This window comes from Bos mutus, chromosome 4 (genome assembly GCF_027580195.1).
Source record: "Bos mutus isolate GX-2022 chromosome 4, NWIPB_WYAK_1.1, whole genome shotgun sequence".
Taxonomy (NCBI): domain Eukaryota; kingdom Metazoa; phylum Chordata; class Mammalia; order Artiodactyla; family Bovidae; genus Bos; species Bos mutus.
In genome coordinates this window covers 10,186,437-10,204,912 of record NC_091620.1, presented here as the reverse complement: position 1 = coordinate 10,204,912, position 18,476 = coordinate 10,186,437, and the positions used below count along the sequence as shown (strand labels likewise).

General features: G+C 37.1%; 1 protein-coding gene across 3 annotated transcripts in view; it reads right to left on the bottom strand.

The window, feature by feature from the left end:
* The window catches only part of LRGUK (leucine rich repeats and guanylate kinase domain containing), a 106,402-nt gene that overhangs the window by 75,776 nt on the left and 12,150 nt on the right, over positions 1 to 18,476 (bottom strand). For all 3 annotated transcript variants that reach the window (XM_070369030.1, XM_070369031.1, XM_070369032.1), the window contains exons 4-7: positions 16,920 to 17,020; positions 15,307 to 15,388; positions 5,720 to 5,844; positions 1,254 to 1,397 (exon numbers count right to left, since the gene is read on the bottom strand). In XM_070369030.1, the coding sequence (XP_070225131.1) occupies positions 1,254 to 1,397; positions 5,720 to 5,844; positions 15,307 to 15,388; positions 16,920 to 17,020 (452 nt within the window). The remainder of the gene's footprint in view (positions 1 to 1,253; positions 1,398 to 5,719; positions 5,845 to 15,306; positions 15,389 to 16,919; positions 17,021 to 18,476) is intronic.

Here is an 18,476-nt window from a genome sequence, read left to right as displayed (position 1 = left end):
AAGGCAGGAGGAGATGGGGATGACACAGGATGAGATGGTTGGGGTGCATCACTGACTCGATGGACATGAGTTTGAGCAAGCTCCAGGAGATGGGTAAGGACAGGGAAGCCTGGCGTTCTGCAGTCCATGGGGTCGCAAAGTCAGACACGACTGAGTGACTGAACAACAACAACCACAAAACCATATGAAGAGATTTGGAACCTGGTCTTATGACTTCTTAGGTCTTATGACTTCTTAAGTCTAATAATTTCATGAAGTCTATGACTTCATAAGACATATGGGACAGTGAACAAACGCATTAAGCTTAGAAGTTGACCATTTAATATGCAAGTCACATGAAAATGAGGAACAGTTTTTCCTGTTATTAAAAATCCACTCTTGCCAGACTTAAAGACTGTCCTTTTTTTGATTTTTAGAAATATAACAGCTAATGGAAGCTCACTGGAGAAAGTCATTAGATTCAGCTGATGAGCACCATCACGGCTGAACAGAGAAACGTCTCCTCAGAAATTCATCTTATACTCTCTATGTCTCTTTTAGGGTCAGGCAGACTTTTCATTTTCAAGAAGTAAATAATCAACTTACTTGTGAGATCTTTCCCAAAAATACAACAAAGTACTCAAGATGAATAAAATCACAAAGTAGATCTTATCGCAGAAGAAGTGAGCTACAGGTACCAACTGAATATATCATTATTAGGAGCATACATGCTTTATTAAAAATAAAATATAATTCAGAGTGAAAGCCAATTGATATAATTTGTGAAGTAATGTGTGCATTAAGCCAGAATGGAAATCTGAATAAGTCCAGTCTCCAAATGTATCCAAGTTGCAAACATAGGCTATTGTTACAAATAGGATATGAGAATTCACTTCCTGGGTCTCTTCTCATTAAATGGAGGCAACACCAGCCTGAGGCTATTCTCTTGGCTCCAGTTTCCCTGCTCTGACATGTCAGACATTCCTAATGCAATCTTTCTACCCCAAATTTCACATGAACATATCTACTTCACAAAGTCATGCGCCCTTGGTTGCAGTTTAAACCTTCAAAATTATGAAATCAGGAATGCTTAAAAGCTAAGAATCACTATTTATTAAAAAAATAAAAAAGCCCTTCACCTATTGCTCCAGGAGGGTTTCTAGAATATTTCTGAGCTGGCATTGCATGTGATAGCACTTGAGACATTAATAATGGGTCCTAATATGTTCTCTTATGTAGACACTAAAACCAAGACACTTAAAGTATGACATTACCTTATTATCCTCGAGGTTGATCACTTCCAAGAAATCATGACCCTCTAAGCCTTGGAGGCTACTGATCTGATTCTGGCTCAGATCGAGGATCTGCAGGACTCTTAGGTCATCCAAACCTGTCATCTTCTCAATCTGGTTATTGCTCTAAAATTGATAAAAATACACTTAATGTCCTAAAGAGAAAACTGCAGTGACAAGTTTTCATTCTGGGTACACTGCCTCAAACCTCTTAAAATCAGTAAGACATTCTTGTCTCCCTCTATTCCCATCATTCACCTCCCTAAACACATATACATACATCATAGAAAGAAATCACGGTATTTCAGCTGGAAGACTCAGAACTTAATATTTTTTGCTAGAGATAAGCAGATAAATGTTCATAGGAACATTGTTCAGTAAGAAAGACAAAAGCTAGGCAGTATAAAATTTGGACATTGCTAACCTCAAGCCTAATGGCAGCATGACTCCATGCTCCTCTTTAGAAATATAAATTTAACAACAATTCTTTCATGGCCATTTTAACAAACCACTTGAATGCTACAACTCCCACATCTACTCTGTCTTCAGAAATATTCTGAATATAATCACTTCATATCACAAGGTTTGTGGCAGTCTGATATATGCTTCTGCTTATTCATGCTCTTGGTACCTTTCTCTCCTCTTGAATCCAGGCTGCACCTATGACCTGCCTTCACCCAAAGAATATGGCACAAGTGTCCTAGTTACAAATCTAAGACATAAGAAGGCCTGGCAGTGGCTCCTTTTGTGTTTTGGAGCCCTGAGCTGCCATGTAAGAACTCTAGCTCCTCTAGAAAGAATCTGTGGAGATGTTAAACAGAGAGGAGCCCTGAGACTAGAGAGAGAGAAGAAACTCAGCTACTGTAGCATCTCCGCTGAGCCCAGCCCCCAGTCAATCTGCTAGCTGGACAAGGCAAGACCAGCAGAACCACCCATCTGAGCCCAGCTCAGATTACAGAACTGCAAAATAACAAAATGGTTCACTAATAGAATTTCTCAACACCACTACATTTTGGGGTGGCATGTTTTACAACAATACATACACAAACTAAGTTCTTAAATAATTCACACATAAACATCTTCTTAGACAACACCATGAAACAGAGAAAGATATAGGACTTAAATGTTGTTCTCTTTTCCAACCCCCATGAACCCATAACACAAATTATGGTGGTAACAACAATTTGCATTTTCTTGTACATTTCCCAACACATGCAAAATTCCTTGTGCTCATTAGTCTTTGAAGTATAAGAATATGTCCCAGTAAAGCTAAACTCTGAGTTGAGAATCACAGTAAAGAGTAATTTTGAGATTTCAACTAATGCCATGTTATACCCATCCTTAACCTTTTAAAACTTTTACTGACCACTTTATAACTAAAAAATTTTAGTATTCTCTACCATCTATAATATTTTTCCTGGTACATGTTTCCTGATACATTTAATAGTAAGAGCTCATTTTCACCCAATTTTTCATAAGATTTCACTTTAATAATGAGCAAGATTTATATTCATTAATATAATTTTATGGTTCTTTAAAATATATTAATAAAATGTTGATAATCTATAAAGCTGGATGATAGTACATGGGATTCATTAAACTATTCCCTTTATTTTTATATATGTCTGAAAAATTCCATAATGAGAAGGAAGAATACTAATGACCCCATTTGCCTAAGTCAAATTTCCTACTGTTCAAAAAAGTTCTAGAAAGAGTAATAGAAAAAGGAAAGGAAAAAACTACACTGAACATAATGTCCATATTAATTTAACTTATTGAAATAGGACCTCAATATCCTATTTAAAATATACCCACATATCAAGTTTATACATAATACACTTCTTCCTAAAGACTTTTGATGTGCCATAGATGTGGAAGATAAACTGTAATTCTTTTTTAGTGTGTCTCTGATGGCTTTCAAAGTGGTAGATGCTCAAGAGCAGAGTAAGGCATAGAAATGTTTAATTAGATAGTCTACGGTCATAAAAGAAAGCAGAACTTGAGAAATATGTCAAATCAGAATTTGAGTTGAAAGTCATCTAGTCAAATCTTTTATCCAATGATGAAAACCCGATACGTCTCTGCTCAAAGCGTATGGCCAGTTTCTGCAAGAACAGTTCCTCTTGCATGTTTCATCATGTTGAGCAGGGAAAAGGGAGCAGTTAGAGAGAAACTGTTTTATTAAATAAATGAAATGAGAAATAGTCTCAATCTCCCAAGTTGGGAGGGGAAAAAAAAAACAAATGACTTTTACTGAGACACAATGATTTTTTGAAGTTTGGAATGGATTGCCCTTACTTGCTAAAGGAGGTGGCTGGCAGAACAGACCATGAGTGAACCACATTTTCCCTTAATATTTATTGTAGAAGTTGATGGTAGGGAATTAACAATTGGTTTGTATAGTGAATGGCTCTTTTTTTTCCTCTGAATTTATCTCAATAAAGGGAATTACTTTCAGCAGTACAATTGTTTTACTGATACCACAATTTTTTAAAAAAGCATGAAAAACTATTGAAACAAATGAGTCTCATTTTATGTATTTTATTAATATATGGAAAAGAAAACTTTACCATTCTCAAAAATTTTAAGGAAAATGAATGATGGAAAATTCTGTATTTTCTAGTTAATCTTGGATGACGGGAAAGGGAATGGGGAACAATCCATCTAATCTACTTGTAGGAAAAGTAAGTTTTTTAATGCTTTTTCTAAAAGCTGCTTGAGATGAAACTGTCAACACAGTTTACTTATTCAGTTACTGAAACAAAGTCTTACGATAAAAGTGCTATGTGTTGTTATTCTTAATAATGAGCTGAATTCTCATTGCCTTATGCACAGCTGTGTATCTCTTTCCGCATATCATGCTCTACTTAAAGTGAACAGGAATGCAATGTAAAAAGATACATAAAGAAAAGGATAAAGTTGTAACAAGCTGCAAATTGAATAGAACATACTGCCAAGAATCCTTCAAATTATCGTAATTTTTAAATGTGACTTTCTTTTATAATTTTTAAGTTTGCAATTTGACTTGCCGAAGTCATTTTCATTTACAGCTTTGCCACTGTGCCTTGGTGGACAGAAAACATGAAACTTCCGGGGAATAATTAAACTTTACCACGTCTCTACTGGCAATCAGTAGTGTGCCCTCATCTAATTCACCGTAAGGAGTGAAGAGTCCTGAAAAAGCACTTCAGGCTTCAAGCTCGGGGAAAGAAAAATTAACACATAGCCAACCATCAGCTGTCTGTAGTTAAACAAGACAGAAATAATGCATCATATTTGTAAAAAATCTGCAGATAACAGAATTTAAACAACAGTTCGACAATCTTCTGTGGGATATTAACTTAAGAAATTAATAAATTACTAGTCTCATGGCTTAAAATCCCTGCCTATCCTGTGACAGATAAAATGAAGAATAGAAAAGCCATCCAAGGGTAAGAAAGAAGAAGAAAGACTCCTACATCATCCACAAACTACTTTATCAGCCCCCAAACTAGTGAGCTAGACTATTACTTCAAAAATACTGTATTTTTGGTTGGAACTAATATGATCCTGCTGATTTTTAAGTAAGTTGTCTGTGTTTTCTTTCAGTCATAGTCAGAGAGCATGTCATATAGCTTAAGGATAGTGCTCTTCATGGGGAAAAAATTTAAAATATTAACTTTCTGAAGGAAATTGTTCATTTATTCTCAGCCAGAGAGAATAAGTGAACTTTATTTATTCATTCATAATAAATTATGAATAAATTTATTCATAATTCTGGTTTTCTAGAATGGGAGACTAGCATATAGTGATATAAAAGGATTGCCAAAATTCAGTGCCCAGTGGTTCATTTGAAAGTAATGAAGGTTTTTTTTTTGCAATGATGCTTTAACTGCAATAAATATTACACTTCTTCATGTTGTTTAGTCACTAAATCATTTCCGACTCTGCAACCCCATGGACAGTAGCCTGCCAAGTTCCTCTGTTCATGGCATTTCCCAGGCAAGAATACTGGAGTGAGTGCCATTTCCTTCTCCAGGGGATCTTTCCGACCTAGGGATCAAACCTGTGTCTCTTGCATTGGCAGGTGGATTCTTTACCGCTGAGCCACCAAGGAAGTCCAAATATTATGCTTAAATATGTTTAAATATTATTGCATTAATAAGACATTATAACTATATTCTTAACAGGTGCTAAAAGTATGCCTTTCTTTCTTAGTGGTAAAGTCAGTCTTTTAAAAAATGGAATTTGTATTCCAAGTTAGAAAATCATTTTACTTTAAGCATGAAATATTCATCAAACACACATAAACAAACCAGATATGAAAAGGAGCAAACAAAATGGAAGATCACGACATTACATAAAGAAACTAGCTCTTTATAAAACTGAAAAATCCTAGCTATCATTCATATATTTACTAAGACATTAATTGGTACTTCTATAAAGAATAATACTTTTGGTAGACTCACCAGACAAAGTATTTTGATTGGTAACATGCCTAAGCCATTAATGGTTGTGATCTTGTTGTTGGCCAAACTAAGGTAGGTAAGGCTGCTGCACAGCTCTAGTCCACTGATTTCAGTTATCTCATTGCCTGTACACCACGACTATGTTTAAGGAAAATGTTACTGGAAACATTTTGAAGAAACAATGAATCAGTGTCAAATCATCATTAGAAAAATGACAACCGCATAAATAAAAAGTACTACATGCCCAATACAAAGCATGCCACATCTTAAAATATTTTTTATATGTAAGCTAATACTTACATGGGGAAAACACGTGAAAAAGAATGGATGTAAATATGTGTGTGTGTGTGTATGTATACATATACTTCACATATATCAACTTAGCAACATACCTGATTCACTTTGCTGTACACCTGAAACACATTGTAAATCAAATCTACTCCAATAAAAACTTTAAAAAAAAAAAAAAAAGAAAAGAAAGAAGTTAGTCCTAGCAGTACTTATTTATTTTTTTTTAAAGGAACAGCTTTTGAGTGCACTCAGTTGCATTTGTGTTCATATGTGACTCATTTAATTGGTGAGGAAAAAGCAATCGCCAGAAGTGAAACCACCAGGGTGGTTCAAAGCTGCCTCTTTGGCAGCATTTTTCCTTTGCTCCCTTAATGGTCTTCATGGGAAACTCTTGTACTTTCCTACAGGCAGAACTTCTGAATCCAGGGTTGTCCTGGGGAAGTACACGTGCTTTATCATCCCCATAACTGGGAAAATAGCCCGGGAGATGTCATCTGCAGAAAATGGGTCATGTGAGAAAATTTGGAGAGGAACAGCTTTTTGGCAAATTTCCAGGATTTAATGTCATTCTCCACCAAAGCTCAGTTTTCCTTCCCAAGTAGCCTAAGACATCACCATTTTCTCAGCCAACTGTCATCTTCAGGGCGTCCAGTCATCACCAAGACCTGGCATTTTTTGCTTTAAAACATCTCTTCAAACATGCCATTGTTTTTCATCTCCAGCTTAATTCAGCTTTGATACAAGTGCGTACCTCTAACCTACATTTCTTCTTGTCTTCAAGTCATCTTACACCCTATAGTCAGGTTAAATTTTTTTCAAAATATTGACTGGTTATCATGCTTAATTAACAAATTCTTACAGGACAAATTCCAAAATCTTCACTCTGGCATTTAAGACCCTTTACTTTAAGCAAAAGCTATTTATTTGAATTTCATCCCCATTAGAATCCAGTGAGAATTTTCCAGTTCTGCCAGGTCCATCTTCTTAATAGTTCAGGAATTTACATTTGACTTTCTTTTTTTTTATACACTGCTTTCCTAATTATTTCTAAAATCTGCTCATTCTTCAGGATTTAATTTAAAATTCCACTTTTTAAGTTTTCTCTTTTTTTAACATTTGCTTTAGACTGGCATATTAAGCATTGCTTTTTGATGAATAGCCTCATTTCTCTATTACTTTTTAATTACATAAATAAGTACGAGTGACAGGCTTGGAGAACGTATATTCACAACATACAGAGTAGACAAAGAATTAAGTATCTAGAAAATATAAAGATCACAATAGCCCAACAGAAAATGGGGAAAGAATATAATCAAGAAATTCTCAGAAGAGAAAATCCAAGTGGCTAACATAACATAACAGGGAAAAGGAAATGGTAAGCCACTCCAGTATTTTTGCCTGGGAAGTCCTATGGATAGAGGGCTACAGTCCATGTGGTCACAAGAGTCAGACACAACTTAGCAACTACACCACCACCGCCAACATAAAAAACATATGAAAAGACACTCTGCTTCACCTGTAGTCAGGAGAAAGTAAATCAAGATGTTATTCTTTGCCTATCGGTTTGGCAAACATTTTAAAAGTTTTGAAGAATAGATTCTTTCATACCACTGAGTGAGAGGGTTCATTATGGTGCAGCCTCTCTGGAGGCAATCTGGCAGTGTTTATTATAACTGTAAATATCGGGGCAATTCCAATTCTTGGTATTCACTCTAGACAAACTGTTTCTTCCCCACAGCCTTTTCTGGTCAACTTTGAACACCCCACCTATGGAGATCAATCTCAGAACCAACAAATGCTTTGAAGAGAAAGGAACAGACCGTAAGTATCACAAAAACATACATTTTGCTTCATAATTATCTGCAGTTATCCTAACTCTATTACTTACTAGTTATGTGACATAATTTCTCTCTGCTCAGATTTTTCATCTGTACAATGAAGACAACATCAGGTTGCCATGAAGCCCAAAAGTTAGATCATGAGGAAAAAAATTTAGAAAATAGGTGTGAATGAGTTGTACAAACTATCAAGTACCTCACACTTACAAGATGTTATTGTTACTAAATTACAAGCACATGAGGCTAAGGAATCATATCCTCTGCCTCCTGGCCAATAGCACACAAATAAGGATTCAGGCCAGGATGGATTCTGAAAGAACAAGGCCAGAGACAGCTGTTAATTAAGAAACTAAGAGCAATGATGAGAAAATACTGCCAAATGAACTGGAAATTCCTCGATTTTCCTCACAGGGTCCAGATTCAATCCTTAGGCGGAAGCATAATTCTGCTTATTGTTAGCACGCATTTCAAAACCACTTTCACAAAGCTTCCCGCCAGACTAGCCCTACAGACAGACATTTATGCTCATAAACACGATCCTTCTTTCTGCTTCCATTTTCTTTGAGCTGTTTAAATAATCACTCCATAGATGAATTAAAATATCCTCAGAGTAGCAGTCTTTGGTAAGAAAAATTAAGCACGGAAAACTTCAAATGGACAACGGTTTCACTCTAGCCCAGGAAGCAATAGTCTCTTACGTCCTATTTCAGGAGCCCTAGGGTCTTGGTAGCTCAGCTTCAGCAGAAATGAAGATACTCAGTTATGATGGAGAGTAAAACAAATGCTTGTCAGTGGCTGAGTCAGGAAGGACTCCCATGGGAAGCAGGCAGGAGAAACCATCAAGAGATAATGGGAATTGAAAAGGAAAGCTTGTTGACTGTGTGTATAATGATTTTCCAAGACATGAGAGACTACGTTCAGTTTACTCTCTAGCTTTGAATAGGAGGGAAAGTCATGTATTATGAAGTTAGTGCTGCAAGGGCCAAAAGAAGGAGCAATTCAGATGCCCCCTGCAGTCATGGCCAGGGCTTCTATACTGGGGCAAAGGGTGAGGAATTGACTGAACATCTCTGTTGATAAATACTTCCATTTCACCAAAACCATCTGTTTCCCAACTCTTCACTCCTCTTTAAATTTCAAGGAATTTCAAGCATTATAAATTACAGCTGACCTTTGAAACACAGGTTTGAAATTTATGGGACCACTTATACTTGAGTTGTTTTTTCTTTTTCACTAAATGCATACTACAGTGATACACCGTCTATTGAGCTTGGTTGACTCCACTGATGCAGAACTGTGGCTAACAAAGAACTTACTATAAAGTTCTGTGAGGATATTCGATTGCTCTGGGTTGGTCCCTAACTCTTATCATTATTCAAGGATCAACTGCAATCATGTTCTTAAGAGTACTTTTAACCGTGGTATAAGAGCTTTCTTCACTAATTACTTCCACAGTTACATCATATGTGACTATCAGCAATGACAATAGTCAATATGCAGGACTGGTCCATCCGACGTTCTGAGTTCAGGAATAACTTTATCTCTCCCATCTCATTTTCTTGAGAACCTTCATGAAATGTTACTTGCCCTTCCTCCTAACATTATTCTTTCACATTCTTTAATAGGTCTTGGGACTACCCAGTAAGAAGAAATATAATCAGTTAAGTCATTAAAATGTTACAATGAATTAGTTTACTAGTTTAATTCTCTTAGGTATATTTCAATTTTAAAAGGCCACTATTAGGAGAAAGAGACTCAAAGAACTAAGAATCAACATACTGCATTCTAACTCTAAAGTTTTATGACCCTATGAATAAATCTTTTACTATGGAATGTTAGATCCTCATGGAGACTGAGTGAAGGAACCCAAAGGCACATAAGCATAACTTTCCAGCTAGGGAAAAGCCCAACAATATATTTTTACATTTTGGTGATGCTGTCAGCAGTTCGCAGTGCTTGACATGAATTATTCGCTACTCTGGTATTTGCTCTTATTCATTTGTCTACAATCATAAAATATGGGCCTGGTGTATAGAAAACAGTTACTAAGAAATAAGTAGGAAATCCATCACAATTCTCTTAGTGGCAAGAACCACAGTGATGGCTTTAATCAAAATCAATCCTGAAGGATGTATATCACCTTACCAGTGAAAAATGTTCTTCACTCTGAGAGTGAATCTCTTTAAGAAATGAAACACGCATACACTTTAAATGGCTATGTGATAAAAGTAGTAATTATTCAATGAATTGCAACATAGGAAGAACAATGGAATTCAGAAGACTAGTCTTGGTTCAACCATTTACCAAATAATCTTGGACATGTCCTTGGGTCTTGGGCTTCTCTCTCATAAAATAATAGCACTAAAGACAAAAAAGAAAAAAGAAAAGAAAAAAAAAAATAAACTAACAGCACTAGATGATCCCTAGAGTCCTGTCTAGATTTAAAAATTCTATGAATCAATTTTTCAAAATTTCATGATTTTATAATCATAGAATAAATTCCAGTGAACAATCAATTAGTATATAGGTAAAGAATAAGCTGCATCCTTTCTTAAACCTAAACAAATGTACTTATCCTTGGTAAAGTTTATCTTCTTTCATTTTGGGGTGCTTATCAATTAATCATCAGTTGCCCACCTACAAAGGACAAAATAGTATAATAAACTAAAAAGTTAGTATCGTATAACTGACATTGAGTTATTAACATAATCTACTACAATCACATTGTCAGCACGACTAGTTTGATTAGCTGATTTGTTTTTATTCTAAATAACTGCTTCTAATATTGATAATTATACTTCTAATTTTATTTTAAACAAAGGTGCATTTCTTTCCCCTCAAATAGAAGATAGCTTGAACAAATTTAAACAGTTTAAAATAGGTAACAGCTAAATTTCTAAAGCATTTAAAAAAGGACAAGTAGAATGGTATCAGATTAAAAAAACATGATATTCAAAATATAATAGAAACGGACTGATTAGGTTAGAGCTGTGGATCTCAGAAGTGTGGTTCTCAGACCAGCAATATCAGCATCACCTAGAAATTGGCAGAGGATGAGAAGGTCAGATAGCATGACTGACTCAACAGCCATGAATTTGAGCAAACTCTGGGAGCTAGCGAAGGACAGGAGTGTGGCGGGCTGCCGTCCACAGGGTCACTAAGAGTTGGACACAACTTAGCAACTGAACAACAGGAACTTGTTAGTGATGCAAATTCGCAGGTACCACTCCAGACTTACTTAAGCAAAAGCTCTGGAGGATGGGGACCAGCAATAGGTGTTTTAACAAGCTCTCCAGGGAATTCTGATAGAGCTAAAGTTTGAAGTTTGGTAAATAATAATTTTCAAGGAAATTAATTTCTAATTTTCAAATTTAAAAAATTTTTAATGGAAAATGGGTACATTGTTGGTCATACTCGGCCTGCTTCTATTTACTTTTAAAACTTTGATGAATATTCCTAGAAACACAGGTCAGTGGTAGTCTGATACATGCCTCTGCTTATTCATGCTCTTGTACAGGTGTCTCCTCTTGAATCCAGGCTGCACCCATGACCTGCCTTAACCCAAAGGATATGGCAGAAAAGTCCTGGTTCCAAATCTAAGACTTAAGAAGGCTTGGTAGTGGCCTATTTTGTGTCTTAGAGTCCTGAGCTGCCATGTCTCCTGTAACATCCTGATGTCCCTCTCTCAGAGATAACCCCTAGGCTGAACTGCCTATTCTTTTCTTTCCCCTTTGATTTTAAACCTCAACTATATTTGGTTTTATTAACTGCCAACTGAACTGGCACATGGAGATAGAGTTCATTCATTTCCACTACTGTATGATAATGCTGTTGTATCAGTATACCATAATTTATTTATGCTCTCTCTTATCAAGGAGCATTTGGGCTATTTCAATTTTTGCTGTTATAAGCAATGTTGCTACGAGCATTCTTACACACGCCTCCAGGTACACGTATGCTAAACTTCCTAGACATAAGAATGAAAGGGTTAGGTCACAAAACGTGGGTGTTCAACCTCACAAGACTGCACAAAATTGCTTTCCAAAGTGGCTGAACTAATTTCACAGCTGTAGGAAGAAAAATAGAGATCCTCTTGACCTAGGTGTTCTCCAACGTGGGGTATTTTTAGATTTCTTACATTCTGCCAATTGAATGGCTGTGACACAGTATCTCGTGGTCTTGAATTGCATTTCCCTGAGTACAAGTGAGGGTGACATGTCTTCATATGTTTATTAGTCTTTCTGATTCATTTTCTATAAAATTATTTTTACATACCTTCTCCCATCTTCATATCCAGGAGCATAATATATTTCCCTTCAGCTATGTCTTTAATACTTATCAATAAAGTTTTACTATGTTCCCTCTACAGGTCTTTTTCATTTTTAATAAGAAATATATTCTTATAAATAGTGTTTCTTTTAAAGGTTGTGTTTTCTATGTTGCTTGTTTGTGGTGTAGAGTAACGCAGCTGATTTCTGTTTATTGAAATCATATCCAACTATCTTGTTGAACTCTCAAAACTCTATTATTTCTAGTAATTTATTGCAAGTTCTTTTACCTATTCTCTGTAGACAATCACATCATCTATAAAAAATGACTTTTTCTCTGTATCAATCTTTATATTTTCCTTTAATTTCTTTCTCTTATCTTTTGGTACTGAGCAACACCTCTAAAACAATGATGGTTAGAAGTGGCAAAGGTAGTTATCTTGCCTTGTATCCTTGAGTTTAAAGAACGCTTTTAACATGCCCCCAGTTGAGATAAAGTTTGTTTCAAATATTTTTGTTGACATTCTTACCAAGTTGAGGAAATTTCCTATTACTAGTTTCCTAAGTTTTTATTGTGAAGGAAAAACGTATTCTATTAAATTTTCTGTATCTATTGCTCACATGATTTATTTCCCTTAATCTGTTCAAGTTATTAATGACATTTTAAAATCTGCTACTGTTAAACTAGCCTTACATTCATGAGATAAACCTAACTTGGTCATGATATATTGTCTTTTTCATATATTGTCAGATGCAGTGTGCTCATATTTTGTTTAGGATTTCTATGTCTATATCACGAGTGAAATAAGCCTGCCATTTTCCTTTCTCTTATCTTTCCTTGTCTGGTTTGGGTATCAAAGTAATCTTATTAGAATGAACTGTGCCTATGCCTTCTGTTTTAAATCTTTGAAAGAATGTGTTCATTTTTGAAAAGTCTGTTCTTCAAAGTTTGGGTCTGGTGGGGTTTTTGTATGAAGATATTTAATTCATTTTAATTTGTAATGAGTTACTTTAATAGTTATAGGACTACTCAGTGTTTCTATCTCCAAGTCAGTGCTTTGGTACATAACATGTTTCTAGGGATTTATTCACTTCATCTAAGTTTTCAAATGTCCTGGCATTAAAAAGTTGTCTAGAAATTCTTTATCTTAAAGCTTTTTAGTCTTTTCAAAACTCTAATTACATAATTACACACAGCATGATATGCCTGAACAGAACAAAAGGAAGAGGCATAGTTAGTACTGTTTAAAAACTAGCCTACCCTCTTTCAAAGCTGTAAGCTATCTAAGAAGTTGTTTATGAAGGGAAGCTTGTTCTGGGTACTTGTCTTTGCATTTTTAAAAACCCAGGTGAGGAACAGTGCTATGGTACATTCTAATTTTGTGTCCATGTTCTGAATTTCAATCCGTTCTGATATAGTAATTAAAGCTTTTTATACTTTGGAGAGAAGACTCCATTGTTACATCTAAAGTTAAGTTTTAAAAAAACCCTGATTTCTTCCTCCACTGACATTTACAAAGTCATAATAGTTTAGCTTTTTACATGGAAAGATAAATTTAGTAGAAATTGAGACTTTCATGATAGATATGTTTTAAAGAGCATCTTCAGTCCAAAATACCACTGAATTGTTTTCTCTGACAATTCCATGCTGCATATGGGAGACTATTTTTCTGGGAGACAAAATTCCAGACTGCTGTGTCACAGTGTCACTCAGGGTACCCTGGGGGACACAAGTGGCTCTGGACACTCAATTTCTTCTGGCTGGCTGGGGCTTAGGGGGCAGCTGACTTCTAGACTAGTGCTTTTCAAGCTTTAATATCAACTCACATCACCTGGAGGTTTTGTTAAAAATGCAGATTCTGATTTCAGAGGTCTGGGGGAGCCTCCAAGAGCCTGCATTTCTAAGAAGTTCCAGGCAATGCTGCTGCTGCTGCTACTCCTTGAGGAGCATTCTTCTAGATGGCCCGAGATGACGAGATCTCCAAGCCAGACTGCTTCAGGGCTGTCAGACTGTATCTCTTTGCAAATGAAATACACGTACAACAGTCAAGCATAAAGTGAAGGTTCTGTGAACGGGTGCTGCTAACGTGTACTCCTTTTAGCTTGTCATCAAAACAAACCCTTCCTTCATTTTGTTTCATTTTGATCATTTTCTTATTAGGCAACGTTCAGGAACACTTGCTCGTTTCAAGAGCACCATCTAAATTTCCACTAATTGCTCATTTTCACATATAAGTTCTAAAGAGAGTGATGCTATGTTTTAAGCTTTCCATCATATACAAATAAAGGGTTTTTCCTACAAAATATGCCTTCAAGAAAATGTATCTTCTCTTCTCCCCACATCCCAGCATCATTACAAGTATAGTGTGTATTAGCTGCTGCCACATCCCTGGAATGAGGCACCCGAGGGCAATCAATTCATTCTTCACTCTGCCCCGAAAAATCCTCAGGTGGGTAGAAAGATACTGAGAAAGAGAAGGCACTGCTCCCTTATCACCCAGAGAACATCAGTCTCTGGTGTAAAGAAGTTCAAGCTCATTAAACTCACAGATCCCCTGTCAACCCCTCAGGGTCCAGAAGCTGGAGTGTGTCTACTTGAAAGTAGGTGCTGTGTCTGCACGGGAGCCTGGCTCATGAAACAGGTATGTTGCTAAAGTTGGCTACGAATCAAAAGTTGTTGGTTTAATAACTGTTAAAACGTTTTTTTATGGAAGCATCATTTGAAATACACTGGAGAAGACTGCTAGTTAAAGGGAGCTTTGTATGAATTTTTCTGTAAAATAAATACTCACTAATTTTGGTTGTATCTGGATTTTCAGATACTGGACTTACATAAAGTAGGGCACCAGTTTAAGCAAATTTGAAGAAGGGAGTTGGGTAAACAGAGCTTATCTGGTTCTAGAATTAAAAGTAAGACTATGTTTATCAGAAGAATGACTGACTTCTTAGCTTTTCAGGTGTAAGAAGTTCTTGGCAAGCTTTGCTTACAATCGTACTCCATGGTCAGTAAGACCTCCTTCCTTCATTTTGTGAGTATCAATGCTGAGCCATTTCAGTGAGTCACACATCTCTAGTAAATCTGCCTATCCGGCCCTACTTCATATCATCCAGTACATACACATTAATTACACATGTATTAACTACATGGGCCTATTAACCAAACTTTCCCCGTTACTCATTCAAAGGATACTGTCCAAAATTAGTTTTGTGAGAGACTCATATGCCGATAAACTGCACATTTCTGAAATTTGGTTGTAGGAAAAATCCACCTTCTGATGAGAGAAAGAGAGCAAGATGTTATTCATCTTAACCACACAATTACTGGGCACAAGAAGAATGTCTTTTCTGATGAGGAGTTACCAGTTCAGAATACACTCAGGCTGACTTACCTGCCCTGTGTTTAATCACTTCCTAGCTGGGACCCTCTTCTGTCCACTGTGGGGGGAAGTAAGGGGAGACCCTTCCCTGTGGCCAGTGCACACACCCCTCACAACAGAAACGTTGTCCGTTTCTGCAGTCACTCTCCCCATTTTCAGCATTCATTTTATTTTTTGTGTGGATAAAATTTTTTTTATTATTATTTTTTTTTATTACTTTACAATATTGTATTGGTTTTGCCATACATCAACATGCATCTGCCACGGGTGTACACGTGTTCTCCATCCTGAACCCCCCTCCCACCTCCCTCCCCATACCATCCCTTCGGGTCATCCTAGCGCACCAGCCCCAAGCTTCCTGTATCCTGCATCGAACCTGGACCGGCGATTCGTTTCTTATATGATATTATACATGTTTTAATGCCATTCTCCCAAATCATCCCCGCCTCCCTCTGCCACAGAGTCCAAAAGACTGTTCTATACATCTGTGTCTCTTTTGTTCAGCGTTCATTTTAAACTTTCTTGATCTTCCTTCAGAACTTAACCTCAGCCTCACCCTTCCTAACCAGCATGTCTCCATCTTCTCTAACTCCCAGGAGCCTGTGTGCACCTAGTTTATATGTATATCCTGTTTCCAGTTTCTTCACTTTCTCTGTTTCGATCTCAATTTACTCTCCCACTTGAATCAGAATCTCTGGGAGTGGGGTCCAGGCATCAGCAGTTTTTAAAACTTCCCAGGTGATTCCAATGTGCAGAAAACTGGGGTACCATCAGTCTGTGATCTCTCTGCTTAATTAAGTATGCTCCATGGACCAGCAGCAATGGCTTGCCAGGAATGTTGTTAGAAAGGAGAGTCTCAGGCCCACCCAGACCTACTAGGTTAGAATCTCATTTTCACAAGAATGCCACATGAGCTATATTCACATTAAAGCATGAGACACTGGGTTCCATAGCAGAGTAAGCTGCTCCGTCAATCAACATTCCTCGGGCTTCATTCTGCCTCAGAAATGCAGAAGTATGTGCAGAGAAGCAAGAATGCAGATCTGAAATCACTGCTTTCTAAACAGAAGCTAAGGCTGGATCAATAAGAAGGCAAAACGTAAGCCCCCAGGAAATTTTTACAGATTTTTCAGGTACAAAATTGTTCCGCTATAACAAAAATAAACAAACAATAACTAGTATTTAAATGAACCATAGAAAAAGGAAGGAAGTTAATTCTTTGGTTTGAAGACTAGGTTTCAGCAAAGCTTCTGAAAAACATCTGACTCTTTTTTTTTCTAAAATAACTGATACACAAGTCCTTCTCCTTTTTTAAAACTCATTTTTCCTGTACCTCATTCTCTCTGAATTCTCTTTGGATGCTGTTTGGCTTGTTAATGTATTTCACTCAGTTAACACATGTAATTAGTGTATTAATAAAACCTACCTTGAGCTTTTTGGGTGGCTTGAAATTGAAGAATGTTTTCAGGTGATTCTGAGAAGCATTAAGTTCTAGAAGATAAGGCATACAGCTCACACAAGACAAATCTGGGAGGAGAGACAGTGGAAATGAATACAGAATAAGGTAAGCCAATAAAGTAAAAATTAGACAAAGTCATTAAAAACAGCAAACATTATGTCAGGACATTTTAAAATTATGCTAGTTGCAAGCACATCTTAATTATTCCAGATGAATTAAATGAACAAAAATAGGAATATGCAAAACAACACACACACAGACACACAGACACAGACACAGACACACACACACACATACACACAGCATAGAACTCACATCATGAGCCTACAATGTAACCTTCTTCTCCAGGGCCCCCACCCCCCACAGTGTAACCTTCTTTTCCAGGGCCCCCCACCCCTACAATGGAACTATTCTTCTCCAGGGCCCCCTCACCTCTCCTGTTCCCATCTTCCAGCACCTTCAAGAAAGAAATGGCCAAGGTTTCCTGAGTTCCAGCTCACTCTCCCCGAGGCTGCTAACAGTCAATGCTTCAAAAATGCCAGGCTTGGAGGAACTAAAGCTTTACATAATCCTCTCGATAATTAGCCCCTGAATAACTGCATTAGGTCTTTTCGGAAAGACGGCAAATGCCACAATTAGTTCTTTGTTATAAATTACATTTTGTTTCAGATGGACTCAATCTTAAATCTCATTAATTATTTGAAGTGATTTAAATTATGGCTATTATTTTACTTTGATTCTGGGCTGGTTCAAAACCATGTCTGAGTTTTGCACTTTATCCCCAGCCAATATTCTGTACCTAGAATACTAAATAAAAGACAATTGTGCTAATGACATGACATATACAACATAAGAAATAGTGAAGCGTTGTGCTGCTTCTCTCTGCCACTTGACAGGAGACGGACTTTGGGGCAGCAGGAGAATCAGGGAGAGGCTCGGGAAAAGTCACATCTTAAGGACTTAGAGCACCATCTCTACCACTAATGGGCGTCTCCACCCATCTTTTCACTCGAGATCACGTGATCAGCCATCACAACTCTTCAGAGGACGGCCTCTGGAGGAGAACACAGCCTTCACACCCCTGAAGCCCAGCAAAGTGCTTCTCCTTTCGCCAGGTAACAGAGTCACGCCCAGGCCAGGAGAAGGGAGCATAGCCGAACCCTGGGGTTGTGCCATGAAGAATGTGGAGCTGGTAAGGTGAGGGTCCTCCCCACCCATCCTCTTGACATCTTTGCTTCTCAGGGTGGCAGAAGCCATGAGATTCCTACCAATTTCTACTTCATTTCTCTGGACTAAACCTCAGCCTTCTTTAGCCTGTCTTTCTCATGAAATTACAAAACATTAAGACATCAACACTTTGGTGGGAATTCATGAGCAAATCCAGGAAGGCTGCCTGTAAGAGGAAAGCTAAGGAGAAGTGTAATGGCTTCACAATTTTGGCTATTTGCTACAGTTTTGCCTATTTGCGCCAGACAAGATCAGCTCCATGTCTGTCAGCGATTATCTACATTGACCCTTTTCATT